Source organism: Rasamsonia emersonii, assembly GCF_000968595.1.
Source record: "Rasamsonia emersonii CBS 393.64 chromosome Unknown ctg1118621759689, whole genome shotgun sequence".
NCBI classification, from domain to species: domain Eukaryota; kingdom Fungi; phylum Ascomycota; class Eurotiomycetes; order Eurotiales; family Trichocomaceae; genus Rasamsonia; species Rasamsonia emersonii.
The window spans coordinates 90,217-117,737 of NW_013563332.1; the positions used below are offsets into that span (position 1 = coordinate 90,217).

The 27,521-nt window shown below is 51.1% G+C and overlaps 9 protein-coding genes across 9 annotated transcripts; 4 read left to right on the forward strand and 5 right to left on the reverse strand.

Annotated features, from left to right (window-relative positions):
• Positions 1 to 86: 86 nt before the first annotated feature.
• T310_0655 (uncharacterized protein) lies at positions 87 to 2,040 on the reverse strand (the record flags this gene model as incomplete). The annotated part of the gene is made up of 2 exons (XM_013476496.1): positions 87 to 1,806; positions 1,859 to 2,040. 2 exons carry the CDS (start codon positions 2,038 to 2,040, stop codon positions 87 to 89), a joined length of 1,902 nt encoding a protein of 633 aa, XP_013331950.1.
• A 1,073-nt stretch (positions 2,041 to 3,113) lies between these two features.
• T310_0656 (uncharacterized protein) lies at positions 3,114 to 3,911 on the forward strand (the record flags this gene model as incomplete). The annotated part of the gene is made up of 2 exons (XM_013476497.1): positions 3,114 to 3,373; positions 3,440 to 3,911. 2 exons carry the CDS (start codon positions 3,114 to 3,116, stop codon positions 3,909 to 3,911), a joined length of 732 nt encoding a protein of 243 aa, XP_013331951.1.
• A 399-nt stretch (positions 3,912 to 4,310) lies between these two features.
• On the reverse strand, positions 4,311 to 5,110 carry T310_0657 (C2H2 finger domain protein; the record flags this gene model as incomplete). Its single annotated transcript, XM_013476498.1, has 3 exons — positions 4,311 to 4,907; positions 4,965 to 4,991; positions 5,102 to 5,110. 3 exons carry the CDS (start codon positions 5,108 to 5,110, stop codon positions 4,311 to 4,313), a joined length of 633 nt encoding a protein of 210 aa, XP_013331952.1.
• A 539-nt stretch (positions 5,111 to 5,649) lies between these two features.
• On the reverse strand, positions 5,650 to 6,355 carry T310_0658 (GNAT family acetyltransferase; the record flags this gene model as incomplete). Its single annotated transcript, XM_013476499.1, has 2 exons — positions 5,650 to 6,154; positions 6,210 to 6,355. The coding sequence occupies 2 exons, from the start codon at positions 6,353 to 6,355 to the stop codon at positions 5,650 to 5,652; spliced, it is 651 nt and encodes a 216-aa protein (XP_013331953.1).
• Positions 6,356 to 6,648: 293 nt separating this feature from the next.
• T310_0659 (Uncharacterized protein) lies at positions 6,649 to 8,188 on the forward strand (the record flags this gene model as incomplete). The annotated part of the gene is made up of 3 exons (XM_013476500.1): positions 6,649 to 6,681; positions 7,020 to 7,314; positions 7,401 to 8,188. 3 exons carry the CDS (start codon positions 6,649 to 6,651, stop codon positions 8,186 to 8,188), a joined length of 1,116 nt encoding a protein of 371 aa, XP_013331954.1.
• Positions 8,189 to 8,794: 606 nt separating this feature from the next.
• On the forward strand, positions 8,795 to 10,960 carry T310_0660 (N2,N2-dimethylguanosine tRNA methyltransferase; the record flags this gene model as incomplete). Its single annotated transcript, XM_013476501.1, has 1 exon — positions 8,795 to 10,960. One exon carries the CDS (start codon positions 8,795 to 8,797, stop codon positions 10,958 to 10,960), a length of 2,166 nt encoding a protein of 721 aa, XP_013331955.1.
• Positions 10,961 to 11,262: 302 nt separating this feature from the next.
• Positions 11,263 to 13,215, reverse strand: T310_0661 (amino acid transporter; the record flags this gene model as incomplete). The annotated part of the gene is made up of 1 exon (XM_013476502.1): positions 11,263 to 13,215. The coding sequence occupies one exon, from the start codon at positions 13,213 to 13,215 to the stop codon at positions 11,263 to 11,265; it is 1,953 nt and encodes a 650-aa protein (XP_013331956.1).
• Positions 13,216 to 14,579: 1,364 nt separating this feature from the next.
• T310_0662 (3-oxoacyl-[acyl-carrier-protein] reductase) lies at positions 14,580 to 20,290 on the reverse strand (the record flags this gene model as incomplete). Its single annotated transcript, XM_013476503.1, has 3 exons — positions 14,580 to 14,690; positions 14,751 to 19,696; positions 19,732 to 20,290. The coding sequence occupies 3 exons, from the start codon at positions 20,288 to 20,290 to the stop codon at positions 14,580 to 14,582; spliced, it is 5,616 nt and encodes a 1,871-aa protein (XP_013331957.1).
• A 1,494-nt stretch (positions 20,291 to 21,784) lies between these two features.
• T310_0663 ([Acyl-carrier-protein] S-acetyltransferase) lies at positions 21,785 to 27,505 on the forward strand (the record flags this gene model as incomplete). Its single annotated transcript, XM_013476504.1, has 1 exon — positions 21,785 to 27,505. One exon carries the CDS (start codon positions 21,785 to 21,787, stop codon positions 27,503 to 27,505), a length of 5,721 nt encoding a protein of 1,906 aa, XP_013331958.1.
• Between the last annotated feature and the right edge of the window lie 16 nt (positions 27,506 to 27,521).

The following is a 27,521-nucleotide window of genomic DNA, read 5'->3' on the forward strand; positions in this document are numbered from 1 at the left end:
AAAAACATTGCGGAATCATTTGCGCCATCATTACCGTCATGATCAAATATGGTCTCCCAACGCCATGGACATAATGAAGAAGATAACTAGTAGTTCACATTGACATCGTCATCATCACATTTCCAGTGTTCCTTGACCCAGTTCAGGATGAGACTGGTCAGAGTCGTTCCCTTCATGTAGGTATCAGAGTCGCTCTCGAAATCAACATCGAGACCGGAAAACTTGGCCGCCAAGGCCACGTAGGGCTCAATGAAATCCACGTAAACTAGATCCACCGTGTCTGGATCCGTAGTGGTTCGACCAGGCAGAACTTCATCCGGAGAAGTTTCGGGTTGAATCAAGGTTTGTATACAGTTTGGCACCCGATAGAATGGAATTGGAGAATGAATTGTGTCATCGCCGTCCTTGCCCCCTTGGTCAACAGTCGTATAGCCTGGTGTGAGTTTTAGCTTTGGTTGGTCGTCAGCGGAGAGGAGAATCTGGTCCTGCATGCCCATCAAGTCATGATGCGAAGTCGGGTGACTTTCTGGGATCACGTCGAAAGGATGAGCCATCTGCTCTGGCGGGGTCAACGGAAAGCTGCGATGAGAATTCGGCAATGATTCGGTCAGGATCTGAGGCTGCTTATTCAAGACCTCAACAACCCTTCTGGCTGTCTCGATCGGAACATCCTTGATGTATCGGAATCCACTTGTAAAGGGAGATACGATGAAGGTTGTGTCTTGCGTGAAGGGTCCCTTGAAGATATCAAATCGGATGGCTCCGGTGTTGACAACTGCCAATGCGGATTTGTTGCTCCGCGACTCCTCTCTAAGTGAATCAGGCAGCACCTGATCCTCTAACCAGGTATAGATGCTATCCTCACTGCCGTATGGGGCGCGAGTCATCCACAGATCCCTGGGCGCGCAACCGTGGACATGGTCCAGGCCAAGAGCATGCCTGGCATGCTGGATTAGTCGAGAAACATTTTTCCCATGCTCTGTTGGAAATGTACTCTCGTTGAGGCCTGTGTGATGGTAGAATGAGAACAGATTGTTATCGATATACCTTCGGTTGAACGTGAGAGTGTTGGGAACGTGCTGACCATCAGTCCTCAGGCCGTCAATAGACATGAAGCCAATGGTCTCCATGAAACGGCCACTAGCAAGGCCGTAGGCTTTGGAGTCGTATCTAACATAGTCTCGGATATGCCAGTGACCGCCGAAGAATTGGATGGGCGTGTCCCACCGGATGCTTCTGATCTCCCTGAAGATGGTGTTGTACTCCTTGGATTGAACGGGAACGTGCCCAATCACCACGAACAGGTCGACGTCCTTGTCCCGGATAGCTTCCTGGAACCAGGACTCCTTAACAGTCTCCTCCACTGGCTGAACCACGGTGTTGTTATTGTTTCTAGTAAAATCGAACAAGAACCCAAACGCGACGATGCGGATCCCCTGATTCTTGGTGGTGAATTTCTTGAATCGAGGAGCCAAGGGCACGAGCTCCTGGGATTTTGGATCTATGATGTCGATATTTGACGCAATATAATTTCCCCGGAAGTTGGGTACTGTGGTAAGGAACTCTGCCTCGGATGTGTTCTGTTTATATAGTTCATGATTCCCCGAGCAGATCAGGTCAATATGTTGCTGCTTGAGAATCTCCGAAAGGTAGATGCCTTTTGGTTCCGACGAGTCGTAGAGACCATTGCCTTCAACGCGATCACCGGTATCTATCACGAGAAGATCCCAGCCCTGGGATTCGGCCTTCTCGCGCATGCGGGTCGCAAACGAGACATAGTCACCCCAGTCGGCCGAGTACGAGGGTCTGGAAAGTCACCACATCAGCCTATGACTGGCCTTGAAACTGAATCTCCTACAGAAAGCCATACTCTTGCAAATGACCGCCTAACCAGCCATGGGTATCTGTAGTATGGAGGAAATTCAGCTGACCCCATTTCAAGTCTCTGATAGGCGCGGGGACCGGTCGAGGAGCAGACGGCTGGGCCGCACGGATGGGGGCAGAGAGAACGAGAGCTGTGAGTAGCAGACGGCGCAGCATGTTTACCCATCTGTTCAGTTGCATTCGAACCGCCCGCATGCCATCCAGAGAAGACGATAACTGTAGTAGTAGTACTGTATGCCCTCCGAAGGTACCCGTCGGAGCTCCCAGGGCGGTCACGCGCAAGGCGGTGACGGCCGGCTGGGCCAAACTGGGACAGACGCCGTCCGATACGGTACCGCCTGATACCACGCTGATACCGGACTAGACACCGAGAGGGCGACCGGTGTGCAAACAAGCCTCGAGCAAACACTCCAGATCCAATAATGCCCTCGCGGCCTCGCTGCCAGCCCTTGCTTAGTCATCCCTCCCAACAATCCAGCTCATCCCAATCCAGTCCTCAATTGACACCGGAGCGGAGCTCTAGTTGTCTAGCCAGCCAAAATCTTCCCCCGACATCTCCCGTCCTCAATCCCTCGAGCTGCCTCCGAACGGGGTGAATTGCCCTCTTCCTGGTTTTTTCCTTTCTCCTTCTCGTCGCCCCTTCATCCGCCTGGTCCTTTTTCTCTAGTTCCGTCATGGCTGCCCCCGGCTTTTCCGGCCCGCAGCTCGTCTGCTCTCGTCGCGCATCTCCTCTCCTATCCGGCCTGCATTCAAGCAATCGGCCTGTGTACCTTCAATTCTCTGCCGACGAACATATGCGACTCCGAGCGGCACCAAGGAGGTGACCGTCAGAGATGCCTTGAACGAAGCGCTGGCGGAGGAACTCGAGACCAACGAGAAAGTGTTTATTCTGGGAGAGGAGGTTGCGCAGTACAATGGAGCGTACGGGCCACCCCCGCTAGCTGTCTTTTGGGCTTCTTCCAGTCAATGGCATGTAGCTAACGGCGACTTTTGTTCGTGATAGTTACAAGGTGACGCGAGGTCTCCTAGATCGATTTGGCCCCAAGCGGGTCATCGACACTCCCATCACTGAGGCCGGTTTCGCTGGTTTGGCAGTTGGAGCAGCTCTGGCTGGCTTGCACCCTGTTGTACGTCTGAGTGCAGTGTTCGCATTTATGAAATGTCTCCAAAGATATCGCTGACTGGGACTTGCTTGTCCGCAGTGTGAGTTCATGACCTTCAACTTCGCCATGCAGGCCATCGACCAGATCATCAACTCTGCCGCCAAGACGCATTACATGTCTGGCGGTATCCAGCCTTGCAACATCACCTTCCGTGGGCCCAATGGCTTTGCTGCTGGTGTCGCTGCTCAGCACTCTCAGGATTACGCGGCGTGGTACGGCGCTATTCCCGGTCTGAAAGTCGTGGTTCCATACAGCGCGGAGGATGCCAAAGGCCTGCTTAAAGCTTCCATTCGGGACCCCAACCCCGTCGTCTTCCTCGAAAATGAGTATGCCACACCAGAGAAAACAAAAAAGAAAGCAATTGCATACCTAGTTCGCTAACGTTTGTCCAGACTGCTTTACGGTGAATCTTTCCCCATGAGCGAGGCAGCTCAGAAGAACGACTTCGTCCTGCCCATTGGGAAGGCCAAGATTGAGAGGCCGGGTAAAGATCTGACGATCGTGTCGCTGTCCCGCAGTGTCGGCCTGTCCCTCAAGGCTGCGGCTGAGTTGAAGGAGAAATACGGAGTCGAGGCGGAGGTTATCAACTTGCGATCTGTCAAGCCCCTCGACGTGGAGACGATCATCAAGTCCCTCAAGAAGACCGGCCGTCTGATGGCTGTCGAATCTGGTTTCCCGATGTACGGTGTTGGATCTGAGATTCTGGCAGTGGCCATGGAGTACGGCTTTGACTACCTGACGGCGCCTGCTGTCCGTGTCACCGGTGCCGATGTCCCTACTCCCTACGCCGTCAAGCTCGAGGAGATGAGCTTCCCCCAGCAGGACACGATTGTCGGCCAGGCCGAGAAGCTGCTGCGATTGTAAACTTATCTCCATTACCGCTGACCTTTTTACTGCGGGGGTAAAGGAGAAAGGGAGTCGGGACCGAGAGATCATAATTTAATTCTATCTATTATGTTTCTAGTATCCTTTTTCTTTTCAACTGTTGCGGATCATCCATTACTATCAATTGCCGAGCCAATATTAGAACTGTACGACTAGTACGACTCCTCAAAATATACATTTCTTTTCTGTTCGTCATCTCTTGTATTGTGTATTAATAACCCGCATCCGATGTAAAAAGAAAACACAATAAACTAGTAAGTGGCATGTCCCTGCTTTTCCCCTAACCAACGCCGTGTCCAGCCCAGTGATATATGCTTTCCACAAGATCAACGTATAGTACAAGGCATAGAAACACGAACTGACACAAATTGCGGCAAGCTATGCAACTGCAATATCCTTCGCGCCTGCACAACCGGCGAAACAATCCGTCGGTTTTCGAGGGTCATAATAGCCTCCACCGGCATCATCTTTCCCATACTCCTCATCCGTATCACTCTCCGCATCAGCTGGTTTCTGGTCTTCTTTCCCTGGGCGAGTTGTCCCTCCGCCGGATTGACTTGCTGTGTTGTTGTTCGTAGTGGTGGTGTTGTTGTTGTTGTTGCCATCTTCATCTTCATCATCGTCTCCAAGAACGTTTTTCCTAGCCGGAACTGTTGGGACGGATGGCCCTTTCACTGTTGTAAATGAGCTCTTAAACCCTCCTTTCTTGAATCCTCCACCTCCACCGCCTCCAGTAGAGGGGGTGGTATCGTTGTCCAGTACTCGCAATCCGGCCTCCGCATCCGCCTTCTTCTCCGCGCGTCGAGCTCTCTCCGCTGCGTTAGGATCGCGGGACAGCTGTTTGAGGTCCTGTAGTCGCTTGCGATGTTGATGGTCGTAAGACGAGATGTGCGCCTCATATTCTGGATGTCGGGAATAGGACTTGTTGCAGAGAGTACAGGTGAAAGAGCTTAGAGCCGAGCGCGCTGACTCGGTCTAGTTATATAGCATAAGTAAGTATCAATTAAAAGGTTTGTACCAGGCCCTTCTTACCTTAGGAGCAGGATTTGTGAAGCCGCGCTAGATAATAGAAATCAGGATACAGTCAGATTTGTCCTATAAATTAAGAAAAAAAGGAAAAGACTCCGATGAAAATATTCAAAGCGTCTTGGGCATTATAGGGGCCATACAGGTGCCATGTTCTAGGAAGGCCAATAATGCGACTCTGAGGATACTGTATCGGCGGAGATAGCAAGGATGTAGTCCAAGAGCTGATCTTCTTATGACCGCATATCAGTCTCCCGAAGTTAAAGAATCGTCTTCAATGGCGTGCCTCGCAAATTCTGGCCGAGCCAAATTGACAAGAATTTAATGTCAGTGTCCTGAGTGAGCGTAAGGAATGAGTTGGACGGCGGCGACAGCGGTGAGGGACGATTCTGCCAGAATAATGATGGGTGGCGCATAGCGGGGCGCCACTATTTTCGTCTGTATACAAGACTCCCCAGACAGGAAGCCACTTCAAGCAACCTTGGAAGCACGATCCAGCTTAATTGTTATTTAGTCGGACTATCTCAAATGTATCTTCCAAATTTACTGTTCCAGACTAGCATCCAATCTATTGTTGCTATTTTCATTAAAAACTATCACGGCCTTTCGCAGTAAAATGCCTAATGCACCAAGAGGCATATAGACATCGAACAGACAATACCTGATCTATCATGTGAAGAGAAAAGGGTTCTCATGCGGTTTCATCATTGGAGACAAACGGGCTTGGTCTTTCCACTTCCATGAACGCAACAATATCACCTTCCATGGGAACCTCGGTGTAGATCTTAAACCCGTTCTTTAGGAGAACCTTGACACTCCCTACATTCGCCTTGTTGCAAGCTGCATAGAGTTTCTCCACAGGTTCATCTTCCTCTGAGTCTCTTGACATTTTCTCTAGCTCCTTATTGGCCGACCGTCTGGGCAACTTCCACCATGCATTCATAACCCCTCCTAATGCCTCTGTCGCGTAGCCTTGCCCCCAGAATTCCGGATGCACTGTGTACCCGACCGACGGGGAGGGATCGAGGGAGTTGATTCCGACCGTCCCAACAATTCGCTCACTGGGATCATCAGCCCGAATCATAACGAAGTAGAACGTCCGGCCCAGCTCCCCAGATGCATCGGGAGTCCTAAATGTCTTCTCACTCATCCACCGTTCGGTAGTTGCAACATCGGGGTCCGGAGACTTGGGCCAGCTGGAGAATAGAACGTTGGTTTGTGAAGATGTGATTGCAAAGTGTTATTTCTTACAGAGTATTTGCCACTTCCTGCAGGCTTCGAATGGCAAAGATGCCAGATGCATCAGCTGTCTGGAGTGGACGAAGAAGGAGGCGTTTCGTGTGAATAGGCTCTCCTTGAGCGGGGACAATGACGGTGGGAACTTGCTGGGGATACATTTCAACAATATGGCTTTCGTCTGGGAAGATTCAAAGTGATTGATGTTGTTCAATACACGTGCGACGTCGTCTTTAAAAAGCAGAAATTTTTTTTGTTCAGTTCGACAGTGAAAATTTGAAGTCTGCAGAGGCTGGAATTGAGAGTTTCCCAGGAGCGCACGTCTCATTATGCATGCATCTCAGCTGGCTTCGATCTCGCTCCTGCATTCTGACACAACCTGATCTTGCAGGGGATACTCGCCGCCTAGTTTGTCGAATCGAGGCACAACCAACAATAGGTAGTAGTAGGGAGTATGGTATACCCCGGTAAGGTCAGTACAGGACATGTAAGTTTTGATATCAGCCCGATACGCCTGCACCCTACGGGCGGCTGATTTGAGCCTATCAGTTACCTTTCAAGGCCGCTAAGAAAACCAGATGGCCACAAGACAGATTGATAGAGCCATCTAGGCCATAACGTGCTGTGGCTTAGCTTCTCCATATGTTCCATGCCAAGGAGAAAGAACCCGGGGGCGTCGGACGAATCAGCGGAGGTCTTTTCGCGTCGACCTTTTCCGTGAACTTTCGTCATTTCTCAGTTCCTGGACTATGCGATGTGAACTCTCATGCAATGAATTGAATGCGATTGATGTTATTACAAATCATTAAATATAATTAATTTCAGGAAATAGCTTCTATTCATTTGGTACTTTGGTTGCTTTTCTCTCCAATCGTCGGTCTCCGAGAAGCCCTACCTATGGATCGACGAAAAGGAGAGAGCTCGATTCCTGGGGCCGACGACAGCGAGACCCGTTCAATCTTCTCCATGCGAGAACTAGAACCCTCTCCTGTGGACGATTTCCCTTCGGATCTCGAAACGGGTGATTATTTCCCCGAGACACGAACTCCGGGCACCAGAGAGCCTGGCCGGCTCGCGATCTCGAAGCTAGGTCTCAGTGGCCATGGGTGGGATTATTATTGTATGTCTGAGACAGAGCCATTGAACACTCTTCTGTTCTGATTTTTTATTTTGGGAGAATAAACATCGCCTAACAACGCGGACTAGTGTCTGCAATTCAGAAGTATTCCACTTATCCACCAACGTTTTTCCTCGTCCTGCATGCCGCCAATACCTCTCTCATCCCGCTCGTGACCCGTTCGGTGCCTTCGAGTGAATCGTACCTTCTCCTTACCAGACCGTTCTATCAATCCCCCTCTCTCGAACATGTGGTCTTGACGATTCCAATTCTCGCGCATATCGCCTCCGGAGTCGCTCTCCGAAGCATTAGAGCACGGCGACGAGCGCGATTGTATGGCGCCGAGACGCGAAGTCAGAGATATCTTATCAAATCTTGGCCAAACCCCAGCCTGCAAGCAAAACTCGGATACCTCATGATTCCTCTATTGGGCACACATGTTCTCGTGAACCGGGCTGTTCCATTGGCCATTGACGGCGGAAGCTCTGGTGTGGGACTGGGGTACGTGGCTCATGGGTTTGCGAGAAGCCCACTGTTTTGGAATATTTTCTACATGGCCTTTGTTGCAGCAAGCGTTTGGCACTCGGTCGGCGGTTGGGCCGCGTGGATGGGATGGAGGGTCACGACTCGCCGAACAGAAAGAAGCCAAAGCAAAGGTCCTAATGGTGGCTACCTTGGGACGATGGAAACCTCAGAGGAGAGGCGAAAGAAGAGGAGGACACGGTGGATCGTACATGGACTTGCCGCGCTGGGCACAGCACTCTGGCTCGCTGGGGGTCTGGGTGTTGTTGGACACGGCGGCCCAGGATCAGGATGGGAGGCCAAAAACTGGGATGAGCTATACAAGAGCGTGCCCGTCATTGGCGGATGGCTGTAGAGGCAAGATAAGCTCTCGAGATATGTTTTATGGGACCATTGAATGATGGCATGTCTGCATTGTATGTCATGGCGTGATGAGCCGACTTGTATGCATATATAGGCACTCAGAATAAATAATGTTAATGCATAGTAATAGTAATTACGCAGAAACTTATACGGTCAAAGACGCATCTGCCGCAAGGATTGAAATATTGAACTAGGCCCTCCTGGTACCGAGCATTCGAGTTGTATCGATAACGAAGCATTGGCTCTGCTGATAAAGGTACCTGCTCGTTTTGGTTGTGGCCTGTGCGTCTATTTAACAAAAAGTTTATCGCCGGAGATTTCTCGCGACGCAACGTCTAAGGTGACCAACCCACCAAAAACATACAGCTTCGGGAGAAATGGTTCCGGTTTTCCAGGGTCAATGATCTTGACTCTTCCCTTTCTTACTGCTTCGTCAAAATCGCGATGGGCAGCGACCCGCAGGCTTCATCTCGCTTTTCATTTTAATTGCCAGAGGCTTCCACCCCAGACTGGACCATTTGAGCAAGGCTCCTTCACACAATTCAAAAGAGCACTTACTACCAAATCTGCTGACTTTGCCGTTCCAGATATAGCAGCCATGTCTTCTGAACCTGCAGCTGAGCCGATTGTGCAGCACAACGGCAAAGAATACGAAACGGTCAAGGAAGGATTGGCGTACATTCTGAGACCAGTGACAAAAGATCCTTCGAAACCACATAAGCCAGGACAGAAAGGTGGTGAACTGCAGGCGTCTGTCTTCTACAACCCGGTACAACGATTCAACCGCGATCTGAGTGTTCTCGCAGTCAAGGCGTATGGAGAACATTTGCTAGCTGTAAAGAAGCAGAAGGCCGAGAAGAGAAGACAAAAAGGGATCGAGGGTGGAAATCCTAGAGGGAAAAAGCGCAAGAGAGAGAATGAAGATGATGATGTCGGGAATGACAGACCGTCTGTCGAAAACCCTGGCAGCGGCGCCACTGCCGGTGTGAATGAGGTGGACGTTATGGATACCTCTGGCTCCACGACGGCATCCTCAGAAACCAAAGAACCTGATTCTAATGTCCTAGACCCCAAAACTCAGTCATTTCAAATCCTTGATGCCCTATCCGCTACGGGTCTTCGCGCTCTGCGATACGCAAAAGAAATCCCTTTCGCAACTCGGATCGTCTCGAACGATTTGTCGCCTTCGGCCATTCAGTCCATGAAAGTGAACATAGAATATAACGGGGTGGAGAAGATTGTTCAACCGAACAATGGCGACGCCCGTGTGTATATGTATAGTCTCCTTGGGCCGCGGAAACCGGATAGCAATGGTGTCTACTTTGGAAAATTCGATGTTATTGATCTGGATCCATACGGCACGGCGGCTCCGTTCCTGGATGCTGCAGTACAGGCGTTAAATGACGGGGGCCTTCTCTGTGTCACCTGCACCGATGCGGGTGTTTTCGCCTCGACCGGATATCCGGAGAAGACCTTTTCACTGTATGGCGGTATACCTATCAAGGGCTCTCACGCTCATGAAGCTGGACTGCGTCTTATCTTGAATGGAATCGCCACCTCTGCCGCGAAATATGGTCTTTCGATTGAGCCCTTGCTGTCCCTCTCCATTGATTTTTATGCGCGCTTATTTCTTCGAGTCTACAAGTCCCCGGCAGAGGTGAAATTCAATTCGGGAAATACCATGTTGGTTTATAGCTGTGACAGCGGCTGCGGTGCTTGGTCAATACAACCCCTTACCCAGACGAAACAGAGGCTGGACAAGAAAGGCGACCCTTTTTATCATCACAGTTTAGCGCAAGGTCCTGTTTCGACACCTCATTGTGAGCATTGTGGTTTTAAGACCCATCTCGGTGGCCCCATGTGGGCTGGTCCTCTCCACAATCCACATTTCATTCAGAGAATACTTAATATGCTTCCTGAGCTGGATAGGGACACTTATCAAACAGTGGACCGGATTGAAGGTATGTTGACGACAGCGCTAGAGGAAGATCTCGATCTATGTGCACCTTCCAAAGAAAAGTCCCCAGACCCCAACGACAGACTAGCACTGTCGTCTCCAATCATTCCCCGGACGGATCCAGCCGCACGCGATCCTTACCCATTCTTTGTCACTCTCAGTGCCCTTTCCAAGGTCCTACACACCCAGACCGTCCCAATTAACGCCTTCCGTGGTGCTCTTTATCACCTTGGCTATCGGTCTACTCGCAGCCACACCAAACCTAATTCTATCCGCACAGATGCCCCTTGGGACGTCATCTGGGAAATTATGCGTGAGTGGGTGCGCCAGAAATCCCCTATCAAGGAAGGGGCTTTGAGCCCAGCGAGTCCCGGGGCGGCAATAATGCGGAAGAGCAGGGAAAATCGTGAAGGGGAGCAGCAGCTTTCTGCTCTCCGGAATGAGATCACGGCCGCTTTGCAGAGCGGAAAAGATGTCCACGATCTGACTACCAAGATTGAGGCTGCTCTATACCGTTGTGGATCTCGACAAGTGACGAACAAGTCACACACAGAAGGTCAAGGTGCAGTCACCACGAATGCAGATGCAGGGGAACATGCCCGCGATGGTGATGTTCATGAGGCAAGCAACGGCACCGCACCACCCAAGGGCATCCCCGAATCCAGACCCAATCCTAGCACGTTGGACATTGTATTCGATGAAGCTCTCGGTGAGAAGGCCTCTACCGCCATTTCGAAGAAACGACTTGTGCGATACCAGATCAATCCCCGAGAGAATTGGGGTCCGATGACTCGGGCCTCTGGTTAAAAAGGATACACTTCAGGCCTCCTTGGACGGGATCATATCCGCTCCTATGCTTAGTGATCGGATACGGTATCTGTAGTCTATTGTATACTCAAGGCTGTTACCAATATTTTCTCATGTGAAACGCGATTTATCCTGTTCCACGTTTCTCGTATCTTCGTGTTTTGCGATGATGCGCAGAAATAATAAAAGAAAAACAAAATCTGAAGGTCTGATTTCTTTGCATATACACATACGTACTGTCACCCAGTATGGTATTACGGTTCATATTATTAACACATCAAATGGCGTGGTTGAATAATCAGTCACCCCCCAACCTCAACGTCAATGTTAGCTTCCTGGTCACTATTCTCCTCGGACAGAAGACCCATGAGAGGGATCTCGACTTCATCAAAGTTCTTGGCCTGCTGATGGCGATGAGTCCTGGGAGCCATTGCTGCCCTTAGGCGTGGGATAGTTTGCGTGCGCACTCGCATTCCCCATCGCCACCAAACCCAGTATATCCCACCCAATGCCAGGATTGCCAGCCCTGTCATTGGATACGCGTAGTAGGGGAGAGAACCGTCGCCTTTCCCGTCGACGGGTGGTACCCACGGCAGGACAAGCAGAACTGCATTGGCAGCAATGAAGATTACCACGTAGGTGGTGCGAGCTTTGTAGTGAATTGCTGACGCAGCCCAGTCTGCCCGTGAGGAGCGATGCAGGTACAGCAGTCCACCGGCAACGGCCACACTGATCACACTGACCGGGTATCCGCCGACGTCAACTAGGAATGCATAGACGTCGCCTGACGGAATGAGGATCACAATCACCGATACCAGCCAGTGGAGGAACAAGCCAGCCAGGGGCGGCGCTTTTTCGGTTTTCTGCCCGATATGCCAGAGAGATGGAAATGGCAGCAGACCGTCGCAGCCTAACTCCTGATTGACTCGGGCTTGGGCGAAGGACGTGGCGGCAATGTTTCCAAACGCACTGAGAACGATCAAGCAAGGCAGGACCCGTTCGCCGACCAGCTTGCCAAAGACATTGCGAAAGAAGTGAGCTCCAACGGCGACACCAGACGCCTTGAAGTCTTCTTTATCGACGACGAGAAAATATGCAACATTGACAAGGACATATCCGACAGAGACAAGACCTAGGGCAATCGGGGCGGCAAGACGAAGAGTCTTCTTCGGATTTTTGACATCCGACAAAACCTGGTTTGCTGCACTGTATCCACGAAAGCAGTAGATAACTTTGAGAAGTGCCGTGGCGTAGTCATAGGGCTGAGTTGAAGATCCAGCCCAGATGCTTGCAAAATTTCGCTCCGCAGTTGTCTGAGACACTTGGCCATACTGCTTGCTTTCCTGTCCTCTGAACAAACTGGCAAACCCCAATATGACGAACGCAATCATGATGATTATCTTGGCCACCCCTAATATGTTTATTACTTTCAATCCCAGTTTGGGAGCCCGAGCATGGATCAAGCACGACAGGGTAATGACCCCGACTCCTATTGATCGTGCGTTCCACCCGTTGGGAGTACCACCGATGATGTATACAGCGTATTCTCCCAATATTATACAATTTGGAGCACTGAAACCAAGAAGCACAACGTATGCCAGAAACATGCATGTTGACAACATGTATGGCTTGCGAAAGATCCGTTCGAGGTAGACCCTCTCACCACCGGAGCGTGGGATCGCAGTGCCCAAGTCGAGATAGACGGCGAGACCGCAGAATGAGATCAGAGCACCCAAAACCCACATCATAATCGACATACCGACTGAACCCACGCCAGCAAAGATGGAGGATGGCACTGAATACACGCCAACCCCGACTGTTTTTCCAACAATGATGTTAATGGCGGACAGGGTGCCCAATTTCGCTCCATCATTGCTGTCATCAGGTGTATAGGGAGCTTCGGACGCAAGAAAGCATGGAGTCAGTGGTGAGCGGGCCCAGATGTGTTTGTCCGAGGAACGAGGTTCATCAGAATCAGTACTATCCGCTCCGCTGTGTAGTGATGGGCATGCGAAGACCCGTTTGTGTCGATGAAGATCACTGTCGTCATCTCTCGGCGTCAAGGTTGATAATATGGAAGCAGCTGGATGGTAATTCCGCTGTGTATTATTGCTGTTCCCTTCATTGTGATGCTGCGTCCGTGGCGTCGTCGGGGTTCGACATGTAATTTCGCTGAAAGTGGAGAGAAGCGGTGACGCTGCAGTTGATATACCCTCACCATGGAATTGTCGGGATATCCGTGGAAACCCATGCATTAAGAATTTATATACCCAACGTGTTTCCTTCTCGAAGCAAGTGATTGTAACCGCCTAGAATGACCACCGATCTAGATATTCATGCGATACACATGCCAAGAGGGATAGGACAAGAACAAGGAAGATACTCCGTAAAGAAAAAAAAATGAAAAAGAAAGCAAGAATATCTTGCAAGAAATCTCTTTAGATAAGAGAGCCGAGCAAGCCATAAATGGACAGGGGTCGTCATGGCTCATACATATATGAGGATGTTCTCCACAGCAAGGGTACGTTGAAAGGCTAACAGAACTACAATGTCTGATTTACTGTTTATATAGCATGAATAACCCGGTCATAAAAACTCCTCGTATAGGTGTATTTTGTGGAAGATCTGCTATTTATCATATCGAGCTTTGCAGATGATAGCTTTCTTTAGTTGCTGGTTCTGAAATTTGTCCATCTTTTTTCGCACATCTTAGCTTGTAGCATAAAAAAATATCCAGAATCAGTAAGGAGCTGAGACTTTTCAAGTCATACTAAGATCCCGTAAGATGCAGTTGATTTGTATGCTACTACTAGACTAGCTACTGAGCCGTAGATGAAACGAAGCAGTCCACTATTTAATTCGAGGATCTACATATGTGAGACGCGATGTTGTCAAGCTTAGTACGAATCTGTACGGAAATTGTCTCATCCAATTCTCTATCCCTCTAAGTCAGGAACTTGCAACATAATGTTGCAATCGGAGGCAACTAGAGGCATTTCTAGCGATTTTGACTCCAGGCTGTGGTAGGGACTGAATTGGAGCTCCATGCATGGGCCAGCCTCTCTCAAGCCCTCGAAAACGCTCGCTGTTGGGGATTTGTTGCGGAGCTTCGAACGGACTGACAAGTGACACTCGATCCTCAAACAGCCAGGGGCTCGGTTACCGGGAAACAAACCTGGCACAAAAGACGCTTCACCCAACGCAAGCATAATATCTTTGCTGATGCTTCTGCCTCACCGGGAACTGGAGTGGAATTCGCGAGCCAAACTGGCTGGGCCTTGAGCATCGATCTCGCACCCGATTTACAGGGCAAGACGAGAAACCAAGACGAATTGCAAGTTGAATACCAGTGGCGCACTACGAACTGGACTCTGCCTCCGGCTGGTAATATAACAAGTCAGTTGTACAGTACATACATAAAGACGAGTTTTATTCAATAACATAAAATCACGTCATTTCGTTAACTCCAGGGAATAGCTTCGTAGAGAGAGAAAATCAGAAGAGAAAATAAAAGGTATGAGACCTGTACAGGTTCTAGACATAATACGTATACATCTATGGTCCACCCAGACAGCGCACAGCATTATTCATCGGCATCTGGGCCACCTATTCTGCTTCATTAAAATTTAGATACGGCAACTGCAATCGCTTGAGAGTCGCTGTGGCTGATGCTGACAGTTACAGACTTCACGCCGGCCTCCTTAGCAGCCTCAGCGGCAGCTCCATGAAGCTAGACAAGGCTCGTCAGCGGGCTGTCTACGGACGGGAAAAGGGGAATGCGAAAACTTACATGGACCACTGGTGCACCATTGGCATCATTGATAATCTCAATCTCCTTCAATGGAGCACCGGCACCCTTGGAAGCGACTCCCAGAGACTTGAAAACCGCCTCTTTCGCGCTCCATCTCCCGGCAAATGAAGACTGTGGCGATGGCGCCTTACGGCAATACGCTTGCTCACGTTCGGTAAAGTTCCGTTCCACGAATACGTCATTCTCAATGTTGATAGCCTCGATCTTCTCGACATCGACGCCTACTCTGGAGTTCGGAGCTGCGGTCGCTGTGGCAAGGGACTCGATCATCTGGCGCGTTCTCTCCGTCTCCTGGTCTTTGCTCTTCGGAGGGGCCGAAGGATAAGTGAGCTGGGAAGTCTTCTTATCCAAAGTGACACGGTAGTCGGGGTTAAGGAAGACTTGACTCTGCAGCTTATCATCGTAGGGTGCTTTATCCTTGGCCACGAAAAGACTGTTGTTGATCATTCCGTTGTGGAAGTAGCGGTAGGCCTTCTTTTGACGAGCTTCGACCTTGGCTCGGTACGACTCAAACTGGGCCTTGTCCAAGGTTGCGAAGAGGTATTTTGGATGGATACCAATTACCTGAGCACCCTTCTGACCAAAACCGAATGAAGTGACGGAGAACGCCTTCACACCATCGGTCTGAATGCTGCGGCTGGGGTACACAATGTAGTCAAATTGCTCCATGACCTTGTCGACATTGTCTGCATTGCGGTTGCCAGGAACAAGGCCGGTGTTGAGGACCTGCAAGCAGCCATTGAACATCCAAGCACCAGCAGCACCCTTGGGATGTCCCGTAAGGTATTTCTGGAAAATGCCAAGAACAGCGTTGCCCTTCTTACGGCCGAGGTGCCTGAGCTGCTGACAAATGACATCCGATTCATTCTTATCGTTGGCAACCGTGGAGGTTCCATGGAATGAAGCAACGTCGAGGTCGTCGATAGTCAGACCCCAGGTTGCCAAGGCGCCACGCAATGGAGCAATGCGGGGATCTTGTCGCCAGAAGTTATTTCCAAGGCTGAATTGAGCGTCCTTCTCCTGGCGGATCGCCTCCTGCTCAATGTGCTGGGTTCGCTCCTGCAAGTACGCTGAAGCATCGAAAGGTTCCGAACTCTGACTCTTGATCGCCTCGACTTCCTCCTGAAGATACAGGAGCTCTGATTCTTTCCATTGCTTGATCTGCTGCCTGCGCAGCTCGAGCTGTCGACGACGGTAGTTGATATCAAGCAACGGGGATGGGAACTTTCCAGGATTCTCACGAGCAGTCGTCAGCACACCCTGGCCAGGTGCAGGAACGGAACGACCAATCTTGTCAGTAGCAGTGGTGGTCAATCCAATAATACCGTAGATGGGAACACCCATGTCCAAAGCCAGCTGAGCACTCATGATGACTTGAATACCGCAACCTTGGGACTCCATGAATCCGCTTCTGGTCGTCGTTGTCGGACGAGACATCTCCTGTGGGGTACGGCCGTGTGCAAACTCATCAAGAGAATTGCTGGTGGCTTTCATATTGGCGAACTCATACGAACCCTCCTCTGAAAAATCATCAAAACCACCAACAAAGCAGACGCGGGCCTTTCCTTCGACGATGGTCTCATAACCGATATCGATTGATTCCACTGCTGTGGCACAAGCACCTACTGGAGTCTTGATAGGGCCGGTAGATGAGATGAGCAACATGTTAACCCACGCACTCATTGTGTTGATGAAGGACTCCTGCAGAATGTCCTTCTGGACAGGCTTGTCCAGGAAGCGATCCTTGTACATGCCTCTCAAAGCGGAAGTACCACCGATACCAGAACCAATGCAGTTTCCGACTTCCGACAAGTGGACGTACTTGTAGAATTCATAAGGATCGGTAATACCAGATGCAAGGAGGGCCTCAACCGTGCAAACAAGGACATAGAGAGTCACAGGGTCGACCTGATCAATAATGTCTTCGGGAATACCATATCTCCTAGCGTCCCAGCCGGTTGGGATCTGCCCAGCAACCAGTCGGTCGAACTGCAGAGCCTTGGGGATAAGCAGGGTGGCACCCTTCTTGAGGCGAACCGTGTACTCTCCAGACTCGGGAATCTCAAAAATCTCCACCTTGTCGCCATGCTCCCGCTTGAATTCTTCGGCTGTCTCCTTGGACGCTTCAAACGGTTCCAGATCCTCCTGAATGACAACTTCTTGAAGCATGTGCTTCCGATTGGGGTCATATCCATTGAACAATTCGGGTTCAACAAGCCGAATACCGGAGTGCTCGAGGATGTATTTCTCATATTTGGCCTTCACATCTTTGTCGTCGACTGGCTCTCCAGTCTTGGCATCGACCCAGCCAGAGTACGGCTTCCCTTTGAGAGATCCGTTGTGATTCTTGATCAGACCCATCATCCAGGCCATTTCCACACACCCCTCCAAGGAGAACTTGCCATAGGCCTCCATCTCCCATCGAGTTCGTGAGTTACCCCATGGTCCAAGTTCCGAAAAACCAGTGACTACGACAACTTTGTCGAGGTTGACCATGCCCTTCAGCTGCTCGTTGAGAGGCTTAATCTCTTCATCCCACTTGGGAAGCTCAGGGAACTGGAACTTGATGTTGGCTCGAGGCTCCGTGGTGACCTTCTTGTAGAGAGCCTCGCTGTCCTCGCCGTTCACGATTTTGTTTTCTATAGCAGTCTCCTTGATAACTGCCTGGCGAACGGCGCTCGTTTCCATAATCTCTTTGCGCAGCTTGGTCATCAAGCCCTTCAGATCGGGAATGAACTGCAAACCGCCGTTTAGGTCCGCGAAAACTGGATCAGACTGGCATAAATTAACAATTGCAGGGGCCATAAGTCCCAATAAGTTGAAGGCCATTTCTTGTTGGGAGAAGGTGCGTACACCGAGCTTCTCCACACCTTCAGCGACTATGTTGTTCGCGCTCATGAGACCAGTCCCACGAGTCCAGCCAATGACCGCACCACAGATGGTCAAGTAGTTGCCCCAGCTCTCAGAATACCACCGGTTGAACAGCGTCTCCAAGGCCAACTTGGACTCCGAGTACAATCCATCGTTGCCGAAAGTACCGTGGTTGGGAGATAGCGGCAGGATGACTTGGGCCGGACGCGTTTCAAAACCGCGCTGCTGTTTCTGAGACTTGATACATCCGAGCAGTCGCAGAAGATTTGTCAACATGATCCGATGGGCCAATTCGGATTTCGAGTCGATGTTGTCGATCTCACGTCCATTCTCCGGAATGGCGGCAAACGGCACAATGTAGTCGAGGTCCCAACCGAGACCCTTCTTGGTGTCATAAATGTACTCAACCAGCGCCTCCACATCTTGTTTGCTTCCTTGGTTGAAAGGAACAACAACAAGTTGGGAGCCTCGTGCACCGTATCGTGCATACATCCCCTGGTAGTATTCGGTGACTTCGCGCGAATACCGGCTCGTCGTCACAATGACCTTGGCACCACCGCTGATCAAGCCCTGAAGGACTTCGGCCCCGATAGAGCCAGCGCCAGCGCCGGTCATGAGGGCATTTTTGCCCTGAAACGTGAGACCAGACCGCGCAGCAGACAAAAGACCGTCCAGGTAGATGCCTGTCAGTTTCTTACTGTACTCCCAGCCACCATGTTCATCTTTCTTCTTCAGGTGGAGGAATGGAATCGTTTCCACCTTACCCGGACGAGGGCTGCCGTGAGATTTACCGTTGCGGCCCGGCCTCTTGGCATGGCCATTCTCTTGGGTCATGATCTGGCTCTCGTTCATTGCCAGAGCACGGATGACGTCTTTGTACAGCGCATTGAACTGAAGTTGCGAAGACTTGGAGAGTCGGTGTTGTCTGCGGATGAGCTTGTACACGTTCCTTAAATCGTTCTGCACCTTGGTTCGGCTGCTGTACTCTGAAATGGGACCACCCTCGGCCATCTGCTTCACGTAGTGTTCCAACTTCCGAGCACTTGCCCTTGGTACCTCCTGGTATGAAATGTTGCCGCGCGAGTCGATGGTGGTCTGCGGACCGGTTGGAATGCCGACATCCTTATAGACAGGGGGCTGACCGAGGACTTCCTTGCAATTTTCTATGAGCTGCTGACCCAGCTCCTTGGCGAGTTGATACGTTTCACCCCTCTCCGTCGGGCAATTGTCGATATGATACTGCATGAAATCGAGGAGCAGTGGGTTGGAACGGTTCATGATACGAATGCACTGGCTGACGATCTCACGATCGACAACCTTGAGTCGTCCGAAGATGATGTCATAATACATGCTGAGCGCATCCTGGCGAGCCCAATTCCAGGACGAGTCGTATACTCGTGCCTTCAAAGGGTCAAAGGCTGGCTCTATGCCGGAAGCATAGATGTCACCATGTTCGCTTTGCCAGAGATCCAGCTGCGCCTGCAAGGCTTTCTGGCTTTCTTGAGATGCCACGAAAGCCTTATCACCGGCTCGGAGGTCCATCTTCAGATAGCGAGCAATACTCTCCAATTGCTGTTTGAACAGCGCTCGTTGGTCCTTCGTTAATGCATCAATCGCGGCGGGATCCATCATCATAGCACCCGCGCCGGAGCCACCGTCACCACCACTCGAAGGGGCAGAAAGGTTGATGCCAGCATGAGCGGCGTATTTGTTTGCGACATCATCAAGATAAGCCTTCGCGTCCGCCTCGGATGGGAGACGCGACGCCGGTTCCACGGTCAGCGCTAACAAAAGGACTCCATCCTGACGGCCTGGTCCCAACCCCCACCTCGTCTCCAAGTATTTCCTGACAGCTGTGATATTAAATCCGCCGGGCATCTTCGAGGATACGAGACGGGCTATCAGGGAAGACGACTGCTTGCCCAGCTGGCCATTGAAGGTGGCCTGCATGGAAGCGCCAAGCTCGTCTAGAGGAGTATCTTCAGGTTTTTCTGGCGTCGAACCGAATTCCTTGCCCAGATCTCCAAGGATCTCATTCTGCAAAGTAGACTTGCCTATAGAAGCGCCCAGGTTAGCCTCATTCACATACAATCACTTGGAAAAGAAGGGGAAAACCTGCCTCCAACGAGATCCTTGATAGCTTTCGTCAAGGGCACCTCTGTTAAGCTCTTCTTCAATTTCTGTGCAACTAATGCCCTGATGATATCAACCGCGGTAACGGGGGCATCCTCTACCGCAGGGGCTGGTCCGGCACTTGGAGGAGGAGCAGCAACTGGAGCGGCGGCAACAGCGGCGGGTGCAGAGGGCGCTGCAGGAGCGGATGAGCCCTCAGCCGGTGCATCAGTCCCCTCGGGTTCCTCCTCGACAGGGTCGACGTCGTAATAAATTTCTTTGGCATCCTTATTGTAGCAAAGGATCTGTCGTTGCACGGATGTGGCAGCGTCGTAGGCTTCATACTTCGATGCGAGGGTCCGCTTGGCCATACCACCTAGGGTATCAGCCGGGCCAATTTCAACGATCCGTTCTGTCCGTTTCTCTGCCAGAATCACATCCTGAGTTTCAATCCACCTGACTGGAGAAGCAAACTGGTATGCCAGGAGCTCAACCAGCAGGATATGGGCGAGCTCTTGCTCGACCTCGGGACGCATTGTGTCGTAAATGCTGAGAATTAATAACTATTAATTAGACGGCGGAAAAGAGAAGGATGGCATGTACAGTCCGCCAGTGTCGTCCCCAAGCAAGAGAGAGGAGAGACTGGGGAGACCTCTGTTCGATCTGTGGAGTTCGGGAGTATCAAAAAAGACGAGTCCCGAAAGATATGAAAGGGCGAAAAAAAAAAGTCAATCGCGGGGAAAGGTCAAGCAGGCCAGTATTTACTCTAGAACCATAGCGTGGGACACAGCAAGAAACTTGAGAGGGACCAGAAAGCAAGGACGTCGGGCCTGCTGGTGTACCACAAGTCAAGAAATGAACGAAAAAAAGAATATTATTATTAGTTGGGCCGTGGGCGGTCACCAAGTAGGTAGAAGCCGACGGCGGAGCCAATCGGAGAAGGGCAGGCAACTGTTGGGGCGCGCCCCTGATGGTTGACAAGTCAATTGCACAGCTGGCGCAGTGGAGCTCGCAGGCTCCCAGGGCTAGTGTGCTGCAGGTTGAGAGGCTGAATGATCCACGGGGCTGGACCAAGGGGTTTTGCAAAAACCGCCTGGAGACCGTATCCGTGGAAGCAAGAAGACCGAATCCTCGTTTTCTCGTTTCTGACCGTACGGGAGAAACGAATGCCGATATCTTATTTATTTTTATCTCTTAGAAACTATCTAATGTAAACCACTGGACTATCTAATCTAACATGTATATCATTTATAATTTGATTAGAGTACTCCGTAGCGATAGGCGCAGGCTTCATCCAGGGAATCATCTGCTTGGAATCGGCCATTGTCCCCAAATCAGGCGCTTCTTGACAAAACATCGCGTTTCCCCAGAATCTGGCATGTTGCCCAAACCAGACTTTTTGTTCTTTCTGCCGTTTGGCGCATGTCTGACTCATTCTTGCTGACGTGCAGTCACCAAGCGAGGACAACACGATATCGCCCGTATGGTCACGTATGGTCACAGGCCAGTGCTTGGGCCCGCCCAACCGTTTCGACCTTTGGGGAGCAGCCGCAGCACACTAAACCCAATCGGGACAGTGGTGTTCAACCAGCTCAAAATTATTTTCCTCAACCCACTCCACGAACGCCACAATGAGTCGACATCCTTTGATCCGGCGCCTCTGGCTCTCTCCAACAGTGGCCAGGGCATTGGTGTGGTTGTGAAGTATTCAATTTCCTCATGTCCTGCAAGACCGCCTAGGCTTCTCTCCAGGTCTTCAGTTCTTCTCTCCTCTTATTCCGCACTCTTCTATCCTGTTACTTTGCTTCGTGGCAGAGTGGCAGCCCATCAACGCCCACACCCTGGCTTTGTGAACGGACGCCAGAGGGATTGTCTGAGTAGGTATGTCTGATTGACCTTTTTTTTTTTCAATTTCGAAACTAATTGATTCAATGGCGGACTGCTAATCTTGTCTTTAAAGGGCCCTTCTGCCCTTTTTATTTTCCTAGAAGTTATCTGAATTTCTCTACTGGCCGTACGGACCTGAAAAGATGTACGGGACATCTACTGGCCCGCAGACGGGCATTAATACTCCTCGTTCCTCGCAGTCGCTCCGGCCCCTTATCCTCAGTCATGGTTCTCTCGAATTCTCCTTTCTCGTTCCGACATCTCTTCACTTTCACGCTGCTCAATTGAAAGACAGCTTCACAGCGTCTTTACCGCAGCCCACAGATGAGCTAGCGCAAGATGATGAGCCATCCTCGGTTGTCGAGCTCGTTGCTCGATATATCGGCTACATTGCCCACGAGGTGGAAGAAGGGGATGAGGATGCCCATGAGCTCAATCGAGAGGTGCTACAACTGGCGCTGAACGAGTTCGAACGAGCCTTTATGAGGGGCAATGATGTGCATGCCATCGCCGCAGGTATATCTGGCATCACAGCCAAGAAAGTCTTGGTTGTACAGGCATATTACGCCGCCCGCGCCGCAGTTGGTCGGGCTACCAAGCCCTATGATTCGGCGCTGTTCCGTGCGGCAGCGGAAGAGAAAGCGAAGATTTACACGGTCTTCGGAGGTCAAGGGAACATTGAGGAGTACTTCGAGGAGCTTCGAGAGGTTTACACCACATACCCGTCTTTCGTGGAGGACCTTATCACGTCATCAGCAGAGTTGCTGCAATCATTGTCCCGTGAACCTGAGGCCGTGAAACTGTACCCGAAGGGACTTGACATCCTTCGGTGGCTTCATGATCGCGATTCACAACCGGATACCGATTACCTGGTGTCCGCTCCGGTGAGTCTTCCGCTCATCGGCCTGGTGCAGCTGGCCCACTACATGGTCACCTGCAAAGCCCTGGGGAAACAACCTGGGGAGATTCTGGAACGTCTCAGCGGTACCACAGGTCACTCTCAGGGTGTTGTCACTGCTGCCGTCATTGCCACGGCCAAAACCTGGGAGGATTTTGCCAAGGCGGCCAAGCAAGCTGTAACACTGCTGTTCTGGATCGGTCTTCGCAGTCAACAGGCCTATCCCCGCACTTCCCTTGCCCCCTCAACTCTCCAAGACTCGACTGAAAATGGAGAAGGGATCCCTACTCCCATGTTGTCGATACGAGATCTCCCAAGAGCAGCGATTCAGGAGCACATCGATGCGACGAACCAGCATCTGCCTGCTGACAGGCATATTGCGATATCGCTTGTCAACAGTGCCCGGAACTTTGTCGTCACTGGACCGCCCATTTCGCTCTATGGTCTCAACCTTCGCCTTCGTAAGGTCAAGGCTCCTACTGGCTTGGACCAGACTCGTATTCCGTTCACCCAACGGAAGATCCGCTTTGTCAACCGATTCCTCCCCATCACTGCGCCATTCCATAGCCCGTACTTGTCGTTTGCCTATGATCACATCTTGGAAGACGTGGAAGGCATTAAGATCCCGGCCAACTCGCTGATGATCCCGGTTTATGATACCAAGACGGGTGAAGACTTGAGCAAGTTGGGCGATGAGAATATTGTTCCAGCATTGGTCCGTATGATCACCCGTGATCCGGTGAACTGGGAGAAGGCCACGGTGTTCCCTGGTGCCACCCACATTATTGACTTCGGACCGGGCGGTATCTCTGGTCTCGGAGTCCTTGTCAACCGCAACAAGGATGGCACGGGCGTTCGCGTTATTCTGGCGGGTTCTATGGATGGCACAAACTCTGAGGTAGGCTACAAGCCTGAGCTCTTCGATCGTGACGAGCATGCGGTGAAATTTGCCGTCGACTGGGTCAAGGAGCATGGGCCTCGGTTAGTGAAGACTTCGGTCGGTCAAACGTTTGTCGACACGAAGATGAGCAGGTTGCTCGGTGTGCCGCCAGTCATGGTAGCAGGCATGACCCCGACCACTGTGCCATGGGACTTTGTTGCGGCTACAATGAATGCCGGATACCATATTGAACTGGCGGGAGGTGGCTATTACAACAGCCAGTCGATGACTGAGGCACTCAACAAGATTGAGAAAGCCATTCCCCCCGGTCGTGGTATCACTGTCAACTTGATCTACGTCAATCCTCGGGCTATGGGATGGCAGATACCTCTCATCGGAAAGCTTCGGGCGGATGGTGTGCCTATTGAAGGTCTCACAATCGGCGCTGGTGTTCCATCCATTGAAGTCGCCAACGAGTATATTCAGACGCTTGGAATCAAACACATTGCCTTCAAGCCTGGTTCAGTCGATGCCATTCAACAGGTGATCAATATTGCCAAGGCGAACCCGTCCTTCCCTGTTATCCTTCAGTGGACTGGTGGTCGGGGTGGTGGTCACCATTCTTTCGAAGACTTCCATCAACCTATCTTGCTGATGTACAGCCGAATCCGCAAGTGCAGTAACATTGTACTTGTTGCTGGCAGTGGTTTTGGCGGCTCAGAGGATACCTATCCTTACCTGACTGGTACCTGGTCCACGCGTTTCGGCTATCCTCCAATGCCTTTTGATGGGTGCTTGTTTGGTAGCCGCATGATGACGGCAAAGGAAGCTCATACTTCTAGGGATGCCAAGAAAGCTATTGCGGAGGCACCTGGCGTTGATGACGATCAGTGGGAGGAAACGTACAAGGGACCGGCCGGTGGTGTCATTACCGTTCTCTCTGAGATGGGAGAACCAATCCACAAACTTGCAACGAGAGGTGTTCTGTTCTGGCACGAATTGGACCAAAAAATATTCAGCCTTGACAAGGCCAAGCGCGTGCCTGAATTGAAGAAGAACAGGGACTATATTATCAAAAAACTTAATGACGACTTCCAGAAAGTCTGGTTCGGGCGCAACTCCGCAGGAGAAACCGTTGATCTCGAGGACATGACTTACGCAGAAGTGGTTCACCGCATGGTAGAGCTCATGTATGTGAAACATGAGTCTCGTTGGATCGACGATTCTCTGAAGCGGCTGACTGGTGACTTCATCCGCCGTGTCGAAGAGCGGTTCACCTCCGTTGAGGGTCAGGCTTCCCTCCTTCAGAACTACTCGGAGCTCGACGATCCCTACCCCACCGTGGAAAGGATCCTGTCCGCATATCCTGAAGCTTCTACTCAGCTGATCAATGCTCAAGATGTCCAGCACTTCCTGCTTCTCTGCCAGAGACGTGGGCAGAAGCCTGTGCCGTTCGTTCCGGCACTTGACGAGAATTTTGAGTTCTGGTTCAAGAAGGACTCTCTCTGGCAGTCTGAAGATCTGGAGGCTGTCGTTGGCCGAGACGTCGGAAGGACCTGCATTCTCCAGGGCCCCGTGGCTACCAAGTACTCGACCACAATTGATCAGCCAATCAAAGAGATTCTCGATGGAATTCACAATGACCATATCAAGTTCTTGATTCGGGACGTCTATGGTGGTGACGAAAGCAACATCCCGGTCGTCGAGTATTTCGGCGGCCGGCTCCTAGAATCTGAAGAGGAGCCTGAAATTGATGGTCTCACGGTTTCTAAGGACACGAATAAGATCTCGTACAGACTGTCGAGCTCTCCATCCGCTAACCTACCCGATGTTGATCGCTGGTTGCAGCTTCTCGCTGGCAATACTTACTCTTGGAGACACGCTCTGTTCACCACTGAGGTTTTCGTTCAAGGACAGCGTTTCCAGACGAACCCTCTGAAACGTGTTCTTGCGCCCACCCGTGGCATGTACGTCGAGATCGCTTATCCTGACGAACCCTCTAAAACCGTCATCAGCGTGAGAGAACCCAGCCAATCAAATAAGCTGGTCAAGACAGTTGAAATAAAGATGGTGGGCGAGAACGAGATCTCACTGAGCCTATTCGAGGGAAGGACTGCTGAAGGCGATGTTGTACCTCTGACTTTCCGCTTTACCTATCATCCAGAGACTGGATACGCGCCCATCAGAGAAATTATGGAGGGTCGCAATGACCGTATCAAAGAATTTTACTACCGTGTTTGGTTTGGTGAAAAGAACGTTCCTTTCGATACGCCAATCACGGCAATCTTTGACGGTGGCCGTGAGACAGTCACCTCGCAGGCCATTGCCGACTTTGTCCATGCTGTTGGCAATACTGGAGAGGCATTCGTCGACCGTCCTGGTAAAGAAGTCTATGCGCCGATGGATTTCGCCATTGTCGTCGGGTGGAAGGCGATCACAAAACCCATCTTTCCCCGGACGATTGACGGAGATTTGCTGAAGTTGGTCCATCTGTCCAACGGATTTAGAATGGTTCCTGGAGCTGAACCACTCAAAGTCGGTGACGTTCTCGACACGGTGGCGCAAGTCAACGCTGTCATCAATCAGGACAGTGGAAAGATGGTTGAAGTCTGCGGTACCATCAAGCGCGACGGCAAGCCAATCATGCACGTAACCAGCCAGTTTCTGTACCGAGGAGTGTACACCGACTATGAAAACACATTCCAACGCAAAGATGAGATTCCTATGCAGCTTCACCTTGGTTCAACCAAGGACGTTGCAGTCCTGCGGTCTAAGGAATGGTTCCGACTTGACGACCCTGATGTGGAACTCCTCGGCCAGACGCTCATCTTCCGCCTTCAAAGTCTCGTCCGCTTCAAGAATAAGACAGTATTTAGCAGCGTCCAGACAATTGGCCAGGTGCTCCTCGAATTGCCAACAAAGGAAATCATTCAGGTCGCATCCGTTGACTATGAAGCCGGATTGTCACATGGTAATCCTGTGATTGACTATCTTCAAAGGCACGGCTCCGCTATCGAGCAACCCGTGAACTTTGAAAACCCGATTCCACTCAGTGGAAAGACACCACTCGTCCTTCGGGCCCCTGCCTCTAACGAGAACTACGCGCGAGTTTCGGGTGATTACAATCCGATCCACGTCTCTCGTGTTTTCTCGGCCTATGCCAATCTTCCGGGCACCATCACCCATGGAATGTACACCAGTGCCGCCGTGCGAAGCTTTGTCGAGACCTGGGCGGCCGAAAACAATATCGGCCGTGTTCGCAGCTACCATGTCAATCTCGTAGGCATGGTTTTGCCGAATGACGCAATTTCAGTCAAGCTTGAGCACGTTGGTATGATTGCTGGTCGGAAGATTATCAAGGTCGAAGCCAAGAACAAAGACACCGATGAAACCGTCCTGGTGGGTGAAGCAGAAGTTGAACAACCAGTTACTGCATACGTTTTCACTGGGCAAGGCTCGCAAGAGCAGGGAATGGGCATGGACCTTTATGCTAGCAGCCCTGTTGCAAAGGAAGTCTGGGATCGGGCTGATCGTCATTTCTTGGAGAATTATGGCTTTTCAATCATCGATATCGTTAAGAACAACCCCAAGGAATTGACGATCTATTTCGGGGGCCCTCGTGGCAAAGCCATTCGTCAGAACTACATGTCCATGACTTTCGAGACGGTCAATGCGGATGGCACCATAAAATCAGAGAAGATCTTCAAAGAGATCGATGAAAACACAACTTCCTACACCTACAGGTCCCCTTCAGGGCTTCTGTCCGCAACCCAGTTTACTCAGCCAGCTCTGACATTGATGGAGAAGGCAAGTTTCGAAGACATGCGTGCCAAGGGCCTTGTCCAAAGAGATAGCAGCTTTGCTGGCCATTCGCTGGGTGAATACTCTGCTCTGGCTGCCCTAGCTGACGTTATGCCCATCGAAAGTCTGGTGTCCGTGGTGTTCTATCGTGGCTTGACCATGCAGGTCGCCGTGGAGCGAGACGAGCAAGGACGATCAAACTATGCTATGTGTGCTGTCACCCCAGTCGGATCTCAAAGACTTTCAACGAGCAGGCCCTGCAATATGTCGTTGAGATATTGCTGAGGTCGACGGGTTGGTT